The following is a 20,081-nucleotide window of genomic DNA, read 5'->3' on the forward strand; positions in this document are numbered from 1 at the left end:
ATATATGCATATACCTAGATTCCAGAACGATCAAAACAAGCAGATTAGATATGCAATTGTCAAGTCGCTTTATGTATATTGACTGGATACCTGAATACTGGTTTTGTTTTCGTTACGATCTGAGTGATGTTCGCTTGAATGTATACCTATGTATTAGTTGTTTGTTTGTGTATAAAACAATAAAAAATTACACCTTTAAAAAAAAAAATAATGGGGATGGTATGATCCACAATGGCTCAAAATTGATATGGTCCAGAAATATTTAGGCAGCATAAAAGGTGAATAAAGCATCTAGACCAGATGGCATACACCCACGGATCCTTAAAGAATTGAGCTCTGTCATTTCAAAGCCATTGTTTCTAATTTTTAGGGATTTTTTATTACTGGGATAGTACCACTGGATTAGCGTAGGGCCAATGTGGTGCCTATATTTAAAAAGGGATCAAAGTCTTTACCAAGTAACTATAGATCTGTTAAGCCTCATACACACGATCGGACTTTATACAAACTTTCCCGTGGATTTCTGTACAAAGGGCGTTGGCCGTGAACTTGTTAAGTATATACACGGCAGGACTTTTTAGGCAACAAACACGAACGTAGTGACGTTTCAACGTAATAACAACACTTCAAAAGAGGACGTTCAATTCTCCGGTGCCACCCTTTGGTCAACTTCTGTATTGTTGTCTGATCTTTTGACTTGGTTCTGAGCACGCGTGTTTTTACTTTGTACTAAAGTCCGATGGTTTTGTGTACACACGATCGGACTTGCCGACGTCGGACTTTTGTTGCCGCCAAGTTTGTCTTTTCGCACAGCCAACATTTGTCCGATGAAAACCGAAAAAGTTTGTCTGATGGAGCGTACACACGGGCGGATGTTGCCTTAAAATTTGCTAATTTGCATGTTTGTTGTCAGAAAGTCAGATCGTGTGTATGGGCCTTAAGTTTGACTTCTATAGTCGAGAAGATACTGGAGAGTTTAATAAAAGATCACATAGATGAGCTCTTGCTGGAAAAAAATAATATTTTAAGCAACAGACAGCATGGATTCATGAGAGACAGAAGTTGTCAGACAAATCTGATTTCTTTTTTATGAGGAAAGTAAAACCTTGGACAGAGGGGTGGCTGTGGACGTGGTATACTTGGATTTTGCAAAAGCGTTTGACACAGTTCCCCACACGTGGCTAGAGTGTAAGGTTAAGTCTACAAGCCTGGAAAAATCAGTTTGTAAATAGATAGAAAAGTGGCTCTTACTCTGAATGGTCTAGTGTTGTCAGTGGTGTACCCCAAGGTTCAGTTTTGGGACCTTTACTTTTTAATACATTTATAAATGATATGGGGGCTGTGATTAAAAGTACCATTTCAGTCTTAGCAGATGACGCCAAGCTATGCAGTGGAATAATGTCTTTACAGGATGTCTCCAATTTACAAGCCGACCTCAATGCACTGTCTAATTGGGCAACTATGTGGCAGATGAGGTTTAATGTTGATAAATGTAAAGTTATGCACTTGGGGGATAAGAATATGCATGCATCATACATACTAGGGGGGGGTACAACTGGGGGAGTCAATGGTGGAGAAGGATCTAGGTATTCTGGTGGATCATAAGCTTATTGATGGCACGCAATGCCAAGCAGTGGTTTCCAGAGCGAGCAAAATCCTTTCTTGTTGTTGCCATTCTTCTGGTTTATTGAGAGGTATAGACCATGGGTGCTCAACCTGTGGCCCTCCAGCTGTTGTGGAACTACAAGTGCCATCATGCCTCTGCCTTTGGTAGTCTTGCTTGTACCTACAGTACCTCATGGGACTTGTAGTTCCGCAACAGCTGGAGGGCCACAGGTTGAGCACCCATAGTATAGACTCCAGAGAGAGAGATATCATTTTGCCCCTGTACAAATCATTAGTAAGACCTCATCTGGAATATGCTGTTCAGTTTTGGGCGCCAGTTCACAAAAAGGATATCGGGGGAATTGGAGAAAGTGCAGAGAAGGGCAGCCAAACTGATAAGGAGGATGGAGGAGCTCAGCTATGAGGAAAGATTAGAATAACTGAATTGATTCTCTCTTGAGAAGAGAAGATTAAGGGGGGGGGGGGGGCGGGATATGATCAACATGTATAAATACATAAGGGGCATATAGTGAACTTGGTGTTGAGTTATTCACTTAAAGGTCATCACAGAGGACAAGGTGGGCAGTCTCTACATCTGGAGGAAAAGTGATTTAATCTCCAAATACCGAAAGGCTTCTTCACAGTAAGAGCACTGAAAATGTGGAATAGACTGCCTCAAGAGATGGTTCTGGCCAGGCCAGCTCAGTAGGTTGCTTTAAAAAAAAGGACTGGATTCTTTTCTAAATGTACATTATAAAACTAGACACTAACATTTATAGGAAAAGTTGATCCAGTGAATATCCGATTGCCTCTTGGGGGATCAGGAAGGACATTTTTCCCCGGCTAGAGCAAGTTGGATCAAGCTTTGCTGGGGTTTTTTTTGCCTTCCTCTGGATCACTTGTGGGTAGGGGATTGTCTGTATAGGATTGTACATTTTTTTTCCCCTTTTATTGGTTGAACTAGGTGTACTAGGTGCATCTTTTTTCAATCAGACTAACTATATAACCCACGTATGGGATAACCCCATTTTGAATAATCTAATTACATCTAAAATCAAATAAATAAATAAATAAATAAAATAAATAAACAGCATGGAAAAGTCAATAACCCTTTTGTGTGTGTAGTTATCACCAAACGTTGTGCTGAACTCATAAATCTAAGCTTGGTCAAAGTTGTTATGTTTTTTCATCATAAAAGCCTGTTCTGTTTTATAGGGAATCCCCTGTGGATTGCAGCGTCAACAAATGTAGCAAACTCATTGGGTCGGAGAATAATGGGATGGCTTACAACACCTTCATGGATGAGAAGAGCGCTCCTCCACCAAACATGACAACGAATGAAAGAAGGGTCATTGTGCCTGCAGGTAATTCTTCACTCCAATTGTAATGTGAGGTATAAATGTGCATACAGGAGATAATCTCAATGCTTTTTTTTTTTTTTTTACGTATCAAGACAATGGAAATATTGACACATTAAAGTGGTCCTGTCAGCAACTTTACAAGTCTGCATGAATCAATTCCTGAATATTCACAATATAGAGTAACAGTATCATTTATTAAACAATCTCTACCTTTTCTCTTTCGTAAATGGCATTAGTCTGCTGCAGACAGGAAGAGGCATTTCCTCAGCCCCCTTCCCATTGATTAGACTGTACATTGTAACTTTGTAACGAGTCACAAGGTGAGAAACTACAGCCACGGCTGATCTGTGTCAGACATTTGTGAGCACAGCCATGAACTGCATAGGCACCAGGATTTCCATGATTGTGTCATATCTGAGCTGGAATCTCAGTCTAGGAAGTACATATTGACCCTGGATACCTGAAGAAAGATGGCTCCATCTTTCTGGAGGGGAAAGCAGATGAAGGCATTGGTCAGGTGACGTAATAAATACCAGGAAGAGTCAAACTGACACATTACTAAGCATGCTGCACTTAACATAAAAAAATTTTTTTGACGCGGGTGGTGGGGGATCACAGTGGCTCTCCTGCCTGACACTCAGCCATGACAACATGCTGAGTAAATCTCGGACCAGGTTTTTTTTTTTTTTTATAAGCTTTTGCTGTGAATGAAAAGAGGTCTAGTGCATGCATTTGTCTACTTTTTTTTCTGCATCCACATAAAGGATTACAAGGCAGATCTGTTACAAATAAACCTGAAGATAGAGCTGTTTTAGATGCCTACGGAAGCAGGATATACAGTCATGCAATAATGAAGAATTAGAACATGAATTTAAAAAAAAAATAGGCAAAAAATGAAATATCGCTACTCAAAGTGACACTTAACTCTCAATTTACGCAGCACTTTACATATTTTTGTTGTACATTCACATCAGTCCCTACCCTCAAGGAGCTTACAATCTAAGGTCCCTTACTCACATTCATACATACACATGCTAGGGACAATTTAGACAGGAGCTGACTAACCTACCAGCATGTCTTTGGAGTGTGGGAGGAAACCAGAGTACCCAGATTCAAACCAATGACCCTAGTGCTGCTAGGCAAAAGTGCTAACTACTTAGCCCCTGTGCTAAATTATATTGAAGTATGTATTCTTAACTCAGAATTGTACCTTCTATTGCCTCCTCCAAATTCCTTTGTTTTGCTGCTGTGATCCAACTTCTTGTTAGAGGACGGCTATATTCATTCTCTATGGTCCCACTGTATGTAGTAATATAACCAGCCTCTCTTGCTTGTTCCCAAGATGGACTGGGGACTGAGGTATTTGTAGTGTGCATAGAGCAGTGCACATACCTGCAACTAACCTGCACTGCTGAAACAACAAACAAACTTAAGCAAGGGGGAAAGGGGAAGTTTGGGAACTCAAGGAGGCAGAAAAATAGATTACAATGACAATAAACAGTGGATGTGTATGGATTATTTTTGAAGAATAAGGATATTGTTTAGTGTCACTTTAAAGCGCCACGTAACTTTTTTCTTGGCCTAAAGTGCAAAGATTATTCCTGTCTGTAGTACTGTCAGGCCATTTTTCTGTATCAGCAGGACAGGAAATGGTTGAGGATTTCCCCAATATGGAGGCAGAAACAAAATTTTATCTCATTTATACTTGCAGGCTGCCAAAAAGAAGATGTTTCTAGGTGTAATGCATTGTGCAGTTGTACTGAAACACCAACTGATGTTTTTTTTAGATAGAATAGTAATTAGTCCTGATGTAGGGAAAGCATGACTCTTGAAATGTGTTGGCTTCTAGTGCTCTATTCTTCTAAAATAGACTAATTTCAAATGTTTAGCATTGTTTACACTCTATTTTCATCTGTAAGGTGCCATATGTGTTTTTTGGACACTTGTGATTTTGCTTGTGTCTTAATGGTATATACGAGACTCTGGGAGGCCTTGCGGGTTATATGAGCAGCCATGCTTTAGATTCTGCATTATTGTGGCCTGTATGCATCTCCAAGAATCTTGAGTCTGGCACCAGTGTAATTTTTCCTCAAAGTTTTAAGTAAATCAAACCACTTAGAGGTTCTAAATCAGCCATACATGATTTTTTTCCTTCAACCAGCAAGTTTAACAGAAAAAAAATAAATAAAAATTCCTCCATCCAAACACTTGAGATGGATAAGAGAATCGCTCCCGCTGAGCTATTGTATTCTGACAGCAAGGAGACTTCCCTGCTGTCAAAATATACTGATTAGCACCGCCGGCTATAGGAAGTTTTCTAACAGGCTGGTTGTACAGAAGTCAATCAGTAGATCGACTTCTGTTTAACCAGCCTGCCCATACATGGATCAAGATTCAGCCAGTCCCGGCTGAACAGGCCAAATTTCGATCCAAGTTTGCCCGGCATTACCCTTCCCAACTCTATCCAAAATGTGTAAAAATTTTGGCGAGGGTTGGCTTTATTGTGATCGCACATTCACATCTCATGTATCAGTTATTGCTGAAATAGTTCCATTTGTGAGCTACATCCTGTTATTTGATTACAAAATCATTAAGTGGCTCTGCTTTGCCCTATACAGATCCCATGTTGTGGAGTCAGGATCACGTACGGCAGTGGCTGGAATGGGCCATTAAGGAATATGGATTGATAGACATTGACTCGTCCCTCTTCCAGAACTTAGATGGAAAGGATCTCTGCAAAATGACAAAGGAAGATTTCCTACGCACCACATCTCTCTACAATACGGAGGTTCTACTTTCTCATCTCAGCTACCTCAGGGAAAGTGAGTGTCACCATGTTCATCGTCATAGGTTCACCAAGCAGCTTCTTGCAGCTCTTCAGCATTGGAGGTGTCCAGGTCAGGATATTCAGGTCACAGTAACCACTCTACCATAATGGGTCAAACTTGTAATCCATCAGTAGTAGGCAGGGAGGCCCACCTCGCGTTTATAGGGGAACCATTTTTTATATTCCATAGCACTCCAGTCTGTTACAGCCCCTTGTCCTTCATGTTAAAAGTGGAACCAAAGCATTAAATGTAAAGAGCAATTTGAAAAAACAAAACAAAAAAAAAGGCTCAAGGGTGGCCCCAACATCACCAAAGGGCCGCACATAATATTTAGTGAGTTTGATTCTACAGAAAATTGTCAGAGACAGCAGACATGCTATAGGAGTTGTTGGGAAACTTGAAATATGCTTCAGGAGACTGCTAGAGGTTACTGCACTTAACAGCCCCTTTACCAATCAATGCATTCCACAACTTTAAAATACTAGAATACACAGTAGGGTTGATATACTAAAATTGGAGAGTGCAAAATCTGGTGCAGTTTTGCAAAGAAAGCAATCAGCTTCCACTTTCTTTTTTGTCAAACCTTTATTGAACAAGCTGAAGTTAAAAGCCGATTGGCTACCATGCACAGCTTTACCAGATTTTGCACTCTCCAGTTTTAGCAAAATAACCCCTGTCTGCAGGCGTTCTGAGCGCCGCACAATAACTGCTAAAGGGCTGTGATTCCCTTTGGGCACCAGGGATTTAAAATGTATCTAAATCCATAAAATATAATATATTGCAGCTCATCGGTCCTTATATGTAAAAGTTGCATTTGTTTTCTATTTTCAGGCTTCTATCCTTTATTTTCTCATAGAGACTCTGTCAAAATAAAATTCTTGTCCTAGGGTGACAATGCTCACTCACTGTATTGTATCTATGGAGGAGCAGCACTGTCAACCTAGGCGGCACTTTTTATTTAAATTACATTCCCTGTACCTCCATTATATAGGCAGGCGATGAAGTGTTGTTCACAGAAGAAATACACAAATCAGCCATAACTTATTGACTACTGACAGGTTAAGTGATTATCTTGTTGTAATTGCATATGAAAGTCGATGGGATATAGTAGGCAGCAAGAAAACATGTTCTCCATAAAGTTGATGTGTTGAAAGCAGAAAAAAATTGGCAATGCAGTTTGTCGTGTATGGGGCTGCAAAGCCACAGACTACTCGGGGTGCCCATGCTGACCCATGTCCACAGAAAAAAGCGCCTACAATGGGCACATGAGCATCATAACTGGACCACAGAGCAATGGCAAATGGTGGCCTGGTCTACTGATTCACATTTTCTTTTTACATCATATGGATGGCCGTGTGTGTCGCTTACCTGGGGAAGAGATGGCACTAGGATGCAGTAAGGGAACAAGGCGAGCCGGTGGGGGCAGTGTGATGCTTTGGACAATGTTGTGCTGGAAAACCTTGGTCATGCCATTTATATGAATATTATGTGCTGGAAAAACACGTCTTATCCATTGAGGCCTCATCACACAACTTACAGGACTTAAAGGAATGGTTACTAATGTCACTGACAGCTTGATGCCAGATACCACAGCATACCTTCAGGTCTAGCGGCATCCACGCATCGACAGGTCAGGGCTGTTTTGGCAGCAGAAAGGACTGTTTTGGCCTACAGAAAGGGGACCCACTCAATATTAGGTGGGTGGTCATAAAGTTTATGGCTGATCAGGGTATGTTAACATTGTTAAGATACAGTTCAGTAAACAGGAACTTACAAGGATGCTGGATTTCTTTAAGGGTCAACATGAGTTTTGTCCTTGCAGCAAATGTACAGTGGGGACAGAAAGTATTCAGACCCCCTTACATTTTTCACTCTTTGTTATATTGCAGCCATTTGCAAAAATCATTTAAGTTCATTTAACGTCACAGAATTGTTGACGTTTTTGCAGATTTATTAAAAAAGAAAAAACTGAAATATCACATGGTCCTAAGTATGCAGACCCTTTGCTCAGTATTTAGTAGAAGCACCCTTTTGATCTAATACAACCATGAGTCTTTTTGGGAAAGATGCAACAAGTTTTTGGGTTCTTCTTACTTCTGTCACCAAGGCTCTTCTCCCCCGATAGCTCAGTTTGGCGGGACGGCCAGCTCTAGGAAGGGTTGCGGTCGTCCCAAACATCTTCCATTTAAGGATTATGGAGGCCACTGTGCTCTTAGGAACCTTAAGTGCAGCAGAAATGTTTTTGTAACCTTGGCCAGATCTGTGCCTTGCCACAATTCTGTCTTCAGGCAGTTCCTTTGACCTCATGATTCTCATTTGCTCTGACATGCACTGTGAGCTGTAAGGTCTTATATAGACAGGTGTGTGGCTTTCCTAATCAAGTCCAATCAGTATAATCAAACACAGCTGGACTCAAATGAAGGTGTAGAACCATCTCAAGGATGATCAGAAGAAATGGACAGCACCTGAGTTAAATATATGAGTGTCACAGCAAAGAGTCTCAATACTTAGGACCATGTGATACTTCAGTTTTTCTTTTTTAATAAATCTGCAAAATTGTCAACAAATCATGTGTTTTTCTGTTAAGATGGGGTGCTGTGTGTACATTAATGAGGAAAAAAAATTAACTTAAATGATTTTAGCAAATGGCTGCAATATAACAAAGAGTGAAAAATTTAAGGGGGTCTGAATACTTTCCGTCCCCACTGTACCTAACCCGGGAAAAATAAAACAAGCAGGACTGCTAGGCTGCATGCACTATATTATATTATTTTTCTTGGGTTTCAGTAACCTTCGATAAGGCAGTTCAAACAGCACAGAATCTAATTGGTTGGTCCCTACGATCACTATGCCATATGCTTATAAAAATGGGTTGGGAAGCATACATCGCTGCATACTTATGGGGAGTAGGTGCTTCCAGAGCAAGGAACTATTCACTAAGTCCCTATGGTGGGAATCTTAGGCCGTGTCAAAATATCACAGTACCTAGGTCCTTACCTAGGACCACATGGAGCAAATGTAAATATTTTGGATGGTACAAAGCACACATGCATATTATTTCAAACACATAGTAATGGACATAGCTGTGCCAATGAACAGGGGGGTGGGGGTTGGTGCACACCTAGGAAGGGTCTGTACATTCTATGAGCACCAGGCAGTGATAATTGTCAGCACCTTTCTGGGTATACTTGTGCTCCACCTCTGCTCTTTGTACATAGCTCAGTCTGCACTTTGCTGTCCCACACAAGGAGAACAGGAAACCTCTGTATCCGCCTCCTATTTCCCCGGGACACAGCACACATCTGCATCCCATGTGCCACCAATCTGATCAATCTCCTATACTGCACTATCGCTCCCGACCTCTGACCTGAGTTACACTGGGGTCATAGAACAGTGGCAGCCAGGACTGCTAGTACTTTGTGCGCAGATTAACCCTTTTGCAGGCTAGCCATCTCTGCAGATGTATAGCAGGGCCCTGCCTATATCCCTGGCCTTTGTTTTTCTCTGAAGATGAAATTTAATATAGCTTTGTGACATAGAAGTCCACAATTAGACCTGTTTCCTGCATCAAAATAAATAGTATGTCACCTGTGAATGTTCCAGGTATTAGTTGCAGGGTACTTATAACCTCACAATTAGCAGGTTTTTTTTTTTCAGGGAACCACTACAAATCACTGCAATCTTATCAAAGTTTTAACATGTTAAAGCGGAGCTCCACCAAAAAAGGGGAAGCTCCGCTAGTGTGCTTTCTCCCCTTCTCCGCTGCCACATTTGGCACCTTTCAGGGGGAGCGGATACATGTCAAAACCAGATACCCGCTCGCACTTCAGGGTAAGATCCTCCTCCCCCCGCATCCTACTGGGAGACACACAGGTCCCAGAAGGCAGCAGGACCATTCAGAAAGTGCACCGCAACTCGCGCATGCGCAGTAGGGAACAGGCTGTGAAGCTGCAAGGCTTCACTTCCTGATTCCCTTAGTGAAGATGCCGGCGCCTTCACGCGGAGCTGATGGACGGATCGGCTTGGGGTGCCCGACATCATTGCCTGGACAGGTAAGTGTCCTTATATTAACAGTATTTGTAGCTGCTGACTTTTCATTCAATTTTTTTTTTTTTTTACAGGCTGGAACTCCTCTTTAGGCCTCATTCACACTGGACATTAAAATAACGTTATAAAAACAGCTGAAAAACTCCTCTCAGAACCCATTTGTTTTGGGGTTTTTTTAGAGCCAAAAAACGCCCCAGCCAAAAACTGCTGATAACAGCCTATGTGTGCATGGACACATAGGATAACATGATGGGGAGTTTATTGACTGTAGAAAAAAACCTCTGAAGCCAAAAACAGCTGCTGTAAAAATGTCCATAAACATCCAGTGTACATGAGGCCTTAATGTAATCTCAGAATCATTTTCAAGTTTAATAAATTTGAAGCTTTAGGCTCTATTCACACCTGGGCATTCTGGATTCCAGTATCGCATAAAAATGCGGAATTCTTTTCCAATGCCATTACTTCTTAAAGGCACCCCAAACGTGGTGTGATTTTGCCGCAATTGTCGAAGAAAAATCTCGGTACAATTCAGGCAAAAACCGCGACTGCAAACGCTCCTGGCTCTGTGCCAGGATTTGGTGCATGAGCTTCTTTTTGACCATTTTTGGAGCGGAGGAAGGCTCATTCAAATGAATGGTGCAGATCCAAAAATGCTCAAGTAAAAAACAAAAAAAAGCTTAAAAAACGAGTTTCTGCAGTGACTCAGGTGTGAATGGAGCCTTAAAAAAATAATCTCTGATGATCCTGTCAAGCATTTTTAATTTCGGCAACAAAAATGTTTTCGTCAAAGAAATGTACACAATTTTAGTTGATAAAATATGCCTAAAACTAAAACAATTCAGATGAATAAAATACGACAAACCAAAATGGCATTTTAGTCAAAAGATTAAAATACCATAAAAAATTTATTGAAATTTAACATAAAAATTAACACTCCTCTACCACATAAAATTGCCCCCCAAATGCATGGGATCTCCATCCCCATGACTAAGCTCCAGGGGGCGGAGCGAAACACATTGGGGGAGTGGCCTGGCAGGAGCCCAGGCTGAGGTGGTCTCTTTCACCATCACTCAACCCTGTGGATGTGCGGCAATGAGGATTCCCTCCTTCCTTTCTCCAGTGACATAAGAATAAGTAGGGGGCACCTACTAAGCTGCTAAAGGAAAAATAAATTAAGAAAAATGCTTTCTTTATTTTTTCTTCTTAATATTTAATGTTGGTAATATATTCAGGTTATATGTGCAATGGCATTACACCCAATAGAGTTTACAGGTTTTTTTTTCTAGATTTAAAGTGGCACTTCTGTTTGTCAAAAAGCAATATTTTTGTTTGTTTATGAAACTTGGTTTTATTTATAAAAACTTTATATATTACAACGGCTATATCTGTGTCTGTTAGAAAAAAAATCTGTGTCTGTAATGCATGTTCAAACCTTAATACCATAAAAAAAAACATGTTGTTATATTTTACTCCAGTAGTATATAATGAATTTGGCAATTTTAGAGAAATGATTAATTCATTACAATTTAACTAAACCCATTGATTTTAGTCAGCTAAAATGTACTAGATATTTTAGTTGACTAAAAAAACGACTAAAACTAAAACAATTCAGATGGTTAAAATACTACTAAAACTAAAATGGCATTTTAGTCAAAAAGACTATGACTAAGGCCTCATACACACTGGATATTATAAAAACGGCAGTACCGTTAGCTGTAGAAAACTGTAGCTGTAAAATAAGTTTTGCAGCATTTTTTTGCAGTAGAGTTTTTTAGCAAAACTTTACTCTCACAAAAGCTTATGGCTCAAAAACACTGATAAAACGCAGAATAGCTGTGTTTTCAGTGATTTTTAGCATTTTTAAGCTTTTACCAGAGATTGTTTTTACAGCTTAAAAAAACTCTTAAAACCCACTAATTCTGGGTTTTTTTTCCAGCCAGAAAACGGCCCTGCCAAAAGCTGCTGATAACAGCCAATGTGTGCATGGACACATAGGATAACATGCTGGGGAGTTTACTGGCTGCAGAAAAAAACACCTGAAGCCAAAAACAGCAGCTGTAAAAATATCCAGTATGCATGAGGCCTAAAACTAAATCAAAATTTTAGGCACTTCCTGTTGTAGGGTGAAAACGGTCTGTCCCTGTCTCCCGATTTGTTCCCCTGCGTTGTGACCCTGTGATGCTAGCTTGCTATGGAGACTTGAAACAGCGAGTGGCTGTTTCAAGATACCTTACGGAAGCATAGTCTACAGTTTGTCACCATCGGGTTACTAGTTCTGAGAAATGCCATGCAGACATTGCTGGAGTGCATGTAGACAGGAAGTGGCTGCAAATGATATGCAACTAATTTAAAAAAAAAGGCAAAAGCAAGGATTAAAAAAAAGGCAGTTGTTCATGATACACATTGCACAGAAACAATTGAGTACTGTCCGTGATACTTTTTTTATTTGCACTAACATACAATTTTTCAGGAGAAGCTTTCAGGGTATGACCCCTTCTTCAAGGTCCAAGCAGTACTGATTCACAAAAGTATCACAGACAGTACTCAATTGTCTCTGTCACAATTGCACTAATGCGGCTACAATCACCTCAACTACAGTGCACAGAACAAAGTACATGTCATCCAGTTAAAGCGGAGTTCCAGTTGTTTTTAAGATTATTAAAAGTCAGCAGCTACAGAAAGTGTAGCTGCTGGCTTTAAATAAACAGACACTCACCTGTCCCACGGTCCAGCGATGCGGCCACCCGAAGCCTCGCTCCTCTTCTCTCTGCGGCACCGGCATTGTAAGTGTGGGCACCCGGCAGTGACGGCTTCACAGCCGGGTGTGCACTGCGCATGAGTGAGTCATGCTGCGCCTGTGACATGTCCCAGAAGATTGCAGGGAGGGAGGGGGAGAGGAGGAGTCGCCTAGGTGGCGAGAGCAGAAGTGGGAACTGGGTACCTGTGAAAACTAGGTACCCACTCCCCCCCCCAAAAAAAAATTACATGCCAAATTTGGCACGTAAGGGGCGAGGAGAGCTTAAAGTGGAAGTTCCACTTTTGGGTGGAACTCCGCTTTAAGGATTACAATTAATTATAATTCTGCATGCTAGCTACAGATTTAAATGTATCCACAAAATGGTTCTAAAGCTTATTGTTTTTTTTTTTACCTTAATGTATTCTATGCATGAAGCTGTGTCAGAGAATCCCCCTCCAGCCCCCTTATACTTACCAGAGTCCATTCCTGATTCAGAGCTGTTTATGAGAACAGTGGCTCTGTCCACTTTCTCCCTCCTAACTTGGTAGATTAATAGCAGCAGGAGCCATTGGCTCCCGCTGCTGTCAGTCAAATCCTGTGACGCGGGGACAGCCCCATCCAAAGAAGAGGAGGATTGGGGCTGCTCTGTGCAAAACCATAGCACAGAGCAGGTAAGTATAACATGTTTGATATTTTATTAAAAATAAAAAAAGATTGAAGCTCTAATCTAGCTTTGCCTACTCTTCCCGGGACTGGACCTTCTGCTTCTGATGGTGGGGTCACTTAAACTATGACAGTTGCTGCCCTCTTGACACCTGACTTGACACATTGCACACTCAGAGGCTGGGAAACTGCTAAAAGCTGGGTCAGGCTCAGACAGAGGAAGTAGGGACATAGAAGAGGGTACATACAGTATACAGTACATCTTACATGACCAAGCATGCAAAATTGTTATAATTCATGGCTTAATTTAGACATGAAGGTGGGGTGGAAAAAATGCATAGTTGAGCCGCGTTTTTGTCGCCCGCCAACCACCCCCTCTTAAAGTGGTTCTAAAGGCAGAAAGTTTTTTACTTTAATGCATTTTGTATAGAGGTAAACGCCCTTTTGCATGCAGTTCCCTTACCTGAGCCTGATCTCGATCCAGCAATGTGAACAAGAGCAGAGGCTCTGTCTGCTCTCTCCCTCCTCATTGGCCCAGAGATACACAGCCAGTGAAAGCGGGGGGCAGGGCCAAGTCCCGCTCTCCGTGTCAATAGACACAGACAGTGAAGCATTGGAATAGGGGTGCTCAGCGGGTTGGAGGAGCCAGAATTGCCAGCAGGGGACCCCGGGCTGCTCTTTGCAAAACCATTGCACAGAGCAGGTAAGTATAACATGTTTGTTATTTTAAGGCAAAAAAATACATGTAGAATACTTTAAGCCACAATAGGCAGCGGGCGGGGGTGTTTACATGCCGAGGTTGCGATGCTTTGCACCTCCAGCAAATTTTACCTGACAAGTACATGATGGTGGGTGGCAAGTCCATTAAACACTACACGTTCAAGCAAATGGAGGAGCCTCACATTTGCCTGCAATGCACACAGTTACAGCACGTTTGTTGGAAAAAATGGGGTTAAAATTAGGAGGCATCGTATAGCTGCCAGTAGCCTCTGAAGCTCAATTAGAACACGGATCGGGCTTCAGAGGAAAGTGAGACACACTTCTACATGTACGCTAAGAGTGAACCAAATGATGGTCCTCAGGGCAGCATAAAAACAGGTTTACAGTTTGATCTTTGAAAAAGCTGGATAGAGAGGCTGTCATCTCATGTGGCTTGTCATGTGGCTTTGTGTCACCTGCTTATACAACACAAACTTTAATTGCCATCTGAACTCTTTCCACCATAAGTCCTTGACATGGCTGAACCTAAACAGAACAAGACTTAACTGTATTAATTAATTGCTGTTCATTAGGCTGTAAGCCTAGGTAAGCAAGGACCAATCACATCCTGTATCCCCGGCTCTGACAGGCTGAGATTATTATTAGTTGGGTAGTGAATAGAATATGGTGATAGGTGTATAACATGCACTACCCTATACTACAGTAACTCAATTTAGGATTATGGGACACCATAGCAAAATTTCTATGGGGTCCTCTGGCTACCTCCCTACTGTCAATTATTTTTTATAAAGCATGTCTATACAGGAGAGAGGTAGCAGGAGAGCTGTCAGCTCATTACAGGAGCAAAGCTGTAGATGGGAATAGGGGGATTTCAGTCTATGGAATTAACTGTGAGGCCTCACGCACACGGAGTGTTATAAAAAACAAGCTGCAAAGCCACTACCAATGCCAGGAAAAAGCGTCTGTAAAAACGTGCTTTTAGTAGCTTTTTGCATTGGCGTTAATGCTTTTAGCAGCGTTTCTCATGCCTCTATTCAAAATCAATGGTTCTTTATGGGAGCCCATTGATTTGAATAGAAGATGATCTGACTTGCGGCGTGGCTTGTGTGCTGAGGATTTTGCAGGGCAACCCCTCGCCAAAATGAAAAAAAAAAAAAAAAAAAAACTGGCGTGGGGGTCCCCCCCCAAGATGATACCAGACCCTTCGCCAACCCCCACGCCAAAAAAAAATGGGCTCCCGCCAAGATCCATACCATACCCTTCTACGAGCATACAGCCCGGCAAGTCAAGAAACGGGGGGGGGGGGGGCAAACGAGCGCCCCCTCCTGGACCATACCAGACCACATGCCTTCAACACCCCAAAGTACCTTGTCCCCGTTGATGGGGACAAGGGCCTCTTCCCTCGCCGGTGGTTTTCGGGGTCTGCAGGCAGAGGGCTAATCGGAATCTGGAAGCCCCCTTTAACAAGGAGGCCCCTAGATCCCAGGCCCCCACCCTATGTGAATGAGTGTGGGGTACATGGTGCCCCTACCCATTCACCCCAAAAAAAAAAGTGTCAAGAATGAAAACACAACATAGGTTTTTAAAGTAATTTATTAAGGCAGGTCCGGCGTCTCTTCTGATTTCTTCTCCCTCCTGCGATGTCTTTATCTTCCGGTTCTTCTCCCTCCTCTGCTAATGTCTTCTCCCCCTCTCTGGTTCTTCTCCTCTCTCCACTGATGTCTTCCGCCCTTATCTGGTTCTGCTCTTCTCCACAGGCTTCTGCTTCTGCCAGGTCTTCTCCCTCTGTTCTTCCTCCGATGGTCTCTCAACGACCTTTCCTGGTGTAATGCTAGGTCTGCCGTGTGCATTTACTTATAAAGACATGGAGCGGGGCCAGACAGCATTTACCAGCGTCAGGCGTTTTTACAGCTCTAACACCGCGCCTCAGAACGTGCTGGTCCTGTTTTTTTTTTGCAGCTTGACAACACCTATGCCACTTACAGCTCCTAAAAGCCTGTGTGTGCATGAGCCCATAGAATAACACGGAGAGGCGTTTTTAAGCTGCAAAAAAAAAAAAAAAAAAAAATGTCTGACGCTGCTAAAAGCAGCTGTAAAAACGCCCTGTGTGCATGAGGCCTTCATTTTCCAGTAATCACTCTGTCATCAGAAGCCCCCAAGTCGTTCAGCATCTCAGATCTCAGGGCCAGTGTAAATTCTCATATCCCTTCCACCACCACAGCAAGCAAGTAAAAAGAGAAAAAAAAACTTGTAGCAATAATATGGAATATCACAATATTGTATATGATGAGATAATTGCTAGTACTCCCGCACACAATTAGGCCTCAAGCATACTGGACGTTCTACAAACTCTCCTAAAATAATTCCAACTGGCAGCAGCGTTTTGGCAGAAAAACCACTGGACGCTTGTAAAAGTGTGTCTAAGGCACGTTTACAGGTGTCAAGCACTTGGGTGTTAATTCATTTCTTTGGCCACAATAATAATTTATTCTGGCCATTTAAATTAATCAATGCTCAAGAGTTAAATGCCTATAAAGAAAAAGAAAAAAAACGCGCTGAAGAGCAATGTAAATCTCGAACTGCAGCTGCAGCAAAAAAACACTAATACCAGTGTAATAAACTAAAATGAAAAAAACTAAGTGCGCTTACAGTCAAGTGATCAAAAATATGAGTAGAATAAATTAACTGTATAAATTGATATAATCAATAAATAAAATAAAATACATTAGCTGTAAATAATTGAATAATAAATACCAAGTTCAAAAACTTAGCCACTTAGACCACTTGGACAGAGTTCCAGCAGGGCCAAGTGGTCTAAGTGGCTGCATGTAAGGAGGGACTCCACTGGGGGCACCTGACATAAGGACGGATTCCACTGGGGACACCTGATGGCATCTGGTAGCTGGCGACATGGCAAGTGACACGCTCAGGGCTCCCACTGATTCTGCATTATGTTTCTTCAAGAATTCCTATCATGTACTACCTGCCCAAGATTCATAAGGATCCGGTTCATCCTCCAGGCCGCCCAATTATTAGCGGAATAGATTCCATTACGTCTAGGGCAGCTTTTTTCTTGCCTCCTTTGCACTCATGGCTCCCTGGAACATTGAGTGCTTCCTTCTAGGCTGACGTGCTGGAATTGCCTTCTGTGGATCCGGACGCTGCCATCCATCTGTCCCTGCAGAGGGCTGTATCTGCACACACATAAGACTTTGCTATTAAGGAGGTCCACCGCTTCTGGTAAGGGTCCATCTTTATGGTCTCCTGGATTCACTGGTTGCTTGGATATCCCTTCACATTCCCTTCCGCCTTTTCCACTCACACGGGCTGTGTTCAATGACCTGTGGATATGTGACTCTCCTTCATGTGATTGGTGCGCCTTCATTGAGCTTTCTATGAATGAACTGGACTTATCTTTACTATTATTATTTGTTTTTTTATCTTCCAATGCACTAGCAATTTATGAACTTTGATCATTCTGCTTTTTATAAATTTGGTTATTTTATATTTATTTTCATGTTAGGTCACCTATTATATATTTAATTTAGTATTGAAATTCACAATCTATTCACAAGTACTTTTTGAACTTGGTATTTATTATTAAATTATTTACAGCTGATGTATTTTATTTTATTTATTGATTATATCAATTTATACAGTTAATTTATTCTACTCATATTTTTGATCACTTGACTGTGAGCGCACTTAGTTTTTTTCATTTTCAAGAGTTAAATGCGCCTAGTGTTAACAAATATTTAGACACGTTAACAAGCTTTGATCTTTTTTTCTGCCAAAATGCCACTGCTCCTGTACGCATTGGCAGTGGGTTTTTTTTCTGCCTCTAAAAGCCCCTGCCACTAAACGCAACTAAAGCCTGTGTGTGCATGGACACATAGTCTAACATGCAGGGGAGTTTAGAGGCAGTAAAAAAAAAAACCCAAAAAACATCTGATGCCCCTAGGAGCAGCTGCAAAAATTTCCATTGTGTATGTAAAGCCTCATGCACCCTGCTGCACCTAAACCCACATTTAGGAGCTTTTGGTGTTTTTTTGCCAAAGCCCCTGAACTCAGGGGCGCCCTTGTCCCCATCAAAATGTTGAGGGCATGTGGCCTGGTATGGTTCAGGAGCGCTCTCCCCCCTTTTTTTCTGGCCTGCCAGGTTGCCTCCTCGGATAAGGGTCTGGAATGGATTTTGGGAGGAGACCCCACTTTTTTTTTTCAATTTTGGCATGGGGTTCCCCTTAGAATCCATACCAGACCCAAAGAGCCTGGTATGGATTTTGGGGGGACCCAACACTTTATTTTTCTGAAATTTCTATTGTCGGCATTCTTTTGTTTACATTTCAGCTCTCAGTGGGAAAGCCCGCTGACAGCTGATGAGTCATCAGTTGTTAAGGACACGGCGGCCGGCTTCCTGGCCCGCTCCTTAACAACCGGCTATTTTGTACACAGAGTTTGAATCGAATGATCATTTTTTGACTGATCCAAGTTCAAATCTTTAGGAAAATTTGGAATTTGTTAGAAAACGAATAATCAAAACAAATTTCAACAAATACTTCGGATACATTTAATTTGGATACATCTGAATCTCCGTATAACCAAAAATTTGTCAGAATTTATATTTGGACCGAAACTAATTGAACATGTCTAGTTGCAATGCCAGGCTACTACTGCTCCTGCAGACTCTTTGTGAGCTGTCTGCCCGTACCTACCATATGGGCAGTTACTGAATCGCAGGAAGAAACAATGAACAACAAGAGCACTCACCAGCGCCCACACAGTTCATTAAGAACTACAAGCCATCCGCCGTGGCAGCGGACAGTACTTGTAGTTCATTCATTCACAGGAAACTGTAAATAAATGACACAGTTGTGTTGGCAGAGCCGCGCTGTTTTCAAAAAGTGGCAGTGGCTGTGGGGAGAAGATCCCAGGCCTGCTCTCACAGTGCGGGGAGTGCTGGAGGAGGGAAGTATAGGATCATGTTACACCCTAAATATGGGTGTAAGATGTAACATTATCCTAAAGGTGAACTTATCCTTTAAGAGCTGAGTGTTGTGCTTGCTGGCTGTTGTTACATGAATAAAACACTGGGGAATTAGCATATATTACATTGATGTACTGCATATTTTTTATTTTTTTTGTTATGCCCAGACTTACACCCAAAAATTAATTTTTTAAATCAAGCATACACTTTAGTCCCTGCATAACAGAATAATTCATAGCATCACAAACAGACTTATTGTATAAGACCGTGTCAGATGCAAAGTATTGTCCCCCGAGCAGCCAATCAAAATGTATCTTGTAGCAGTCTGAATTCAGAAAGTGAAATCTGTTTGCATGCTCTGGGTTGCTGCAATCTGAACCTACCCCGTTTCCCCAAAAGCCCCACCCCAACAATAAGACCTAGCGTGATTTTCTGGGATGGCTGCATTATAAGCCCTACCCCGAAAATAAGCCCTAGTTAAAGTCCTTGTAAAAAGATGTAATCCGTTTTGTAAAAAGATTATGTAATGTGCTGTGTGTCTCCTTTTGTAACTTTACTGTGAAAAATACTTTATTTACAGCGCCGCTGGGCGCTCACGTGACCCGCCGGAGATCTACTCTTCTCTTGGCTAACATCAGCGGCCCTTACCTCTGCAGTGCTCGGAGCGGGAAAGAAGAGCTCCGGCGGGTCACATGAGCATGTAATCCGTGATCACCCAGCGGCACTGTAAATACAGTATTTTCCACAATAAAGTTACACAAGAAGACACACTGCACATTAAATAATGTTTTTTACAAAACGGACTACATAATTTTACAATGACTTTAACCATTTTTGCGATTATATAATGTCATAATGCTGACTCCTGAGCTGACAGGGGTAGAGAAGACAGGGGACACAGGAACTTTTTAAAAAACATTTTATTGTTTTATTCCAGGTTTTTTAGAACATAGAGAGGGGTAAAAGACACAGCACAAGGACTGTGCTGTCTATCATGCTTTAACCACTTCAGTCCCGGAAGGTTTTACCCCCTTCCTGACCAGAGCACTTTTTACAATTTGGCACTGCGTTGCTTTAACTGTTAATTACGCGGTCATGCAATGCTGTACCCAAACAAAATTTGTGTCCTTTTTTTT

At 41.7% G+C, this 20,081-nt stretch overlaps 1 protein-coding gene across 2 annotated transcripts in view; it reads left to right on the forward strand.

Moving 5' to 3' along the window:
- Window positions 1-20,081, forward strand: part of FLI1 (Fli-1 proto-oncogene, ETS transcription factor) — a 136,781-nt gene that overhangs the window by 63,517 nt on the left and 53,183 nt on the right. For both annotated transcript variants that reach the window (XM_073603288.1, XM_073603289.1), the window contains 2 exons: window positions 2,821-2,969; window positions 5,585-5,788. In XM_073603288.1, coding sequence (XP_073459389.1) covers window positions 2,821-2,969; window positions 5,585-5,788 — 353 coding nt within the window. The remainder of the gene's footprint in view (window positions 1-2,820; window positions 2,970-5,584; window positions 5,789-20,081) is intronic.

Source organism: Aquarana catesbeiana, linkage group LG10, assembly GCF_042186555.1.
Source record: "Aquarana catesbeiana isolate 2022-GZ linkage group LG10, ASM4218655v1, whole genome shotgun sequence".
NCBI lineage: Eukaryota > Metazoa > Chordata > Amphibia > Anura > Ranidae > Aquarana > Aquarana catesbeiana.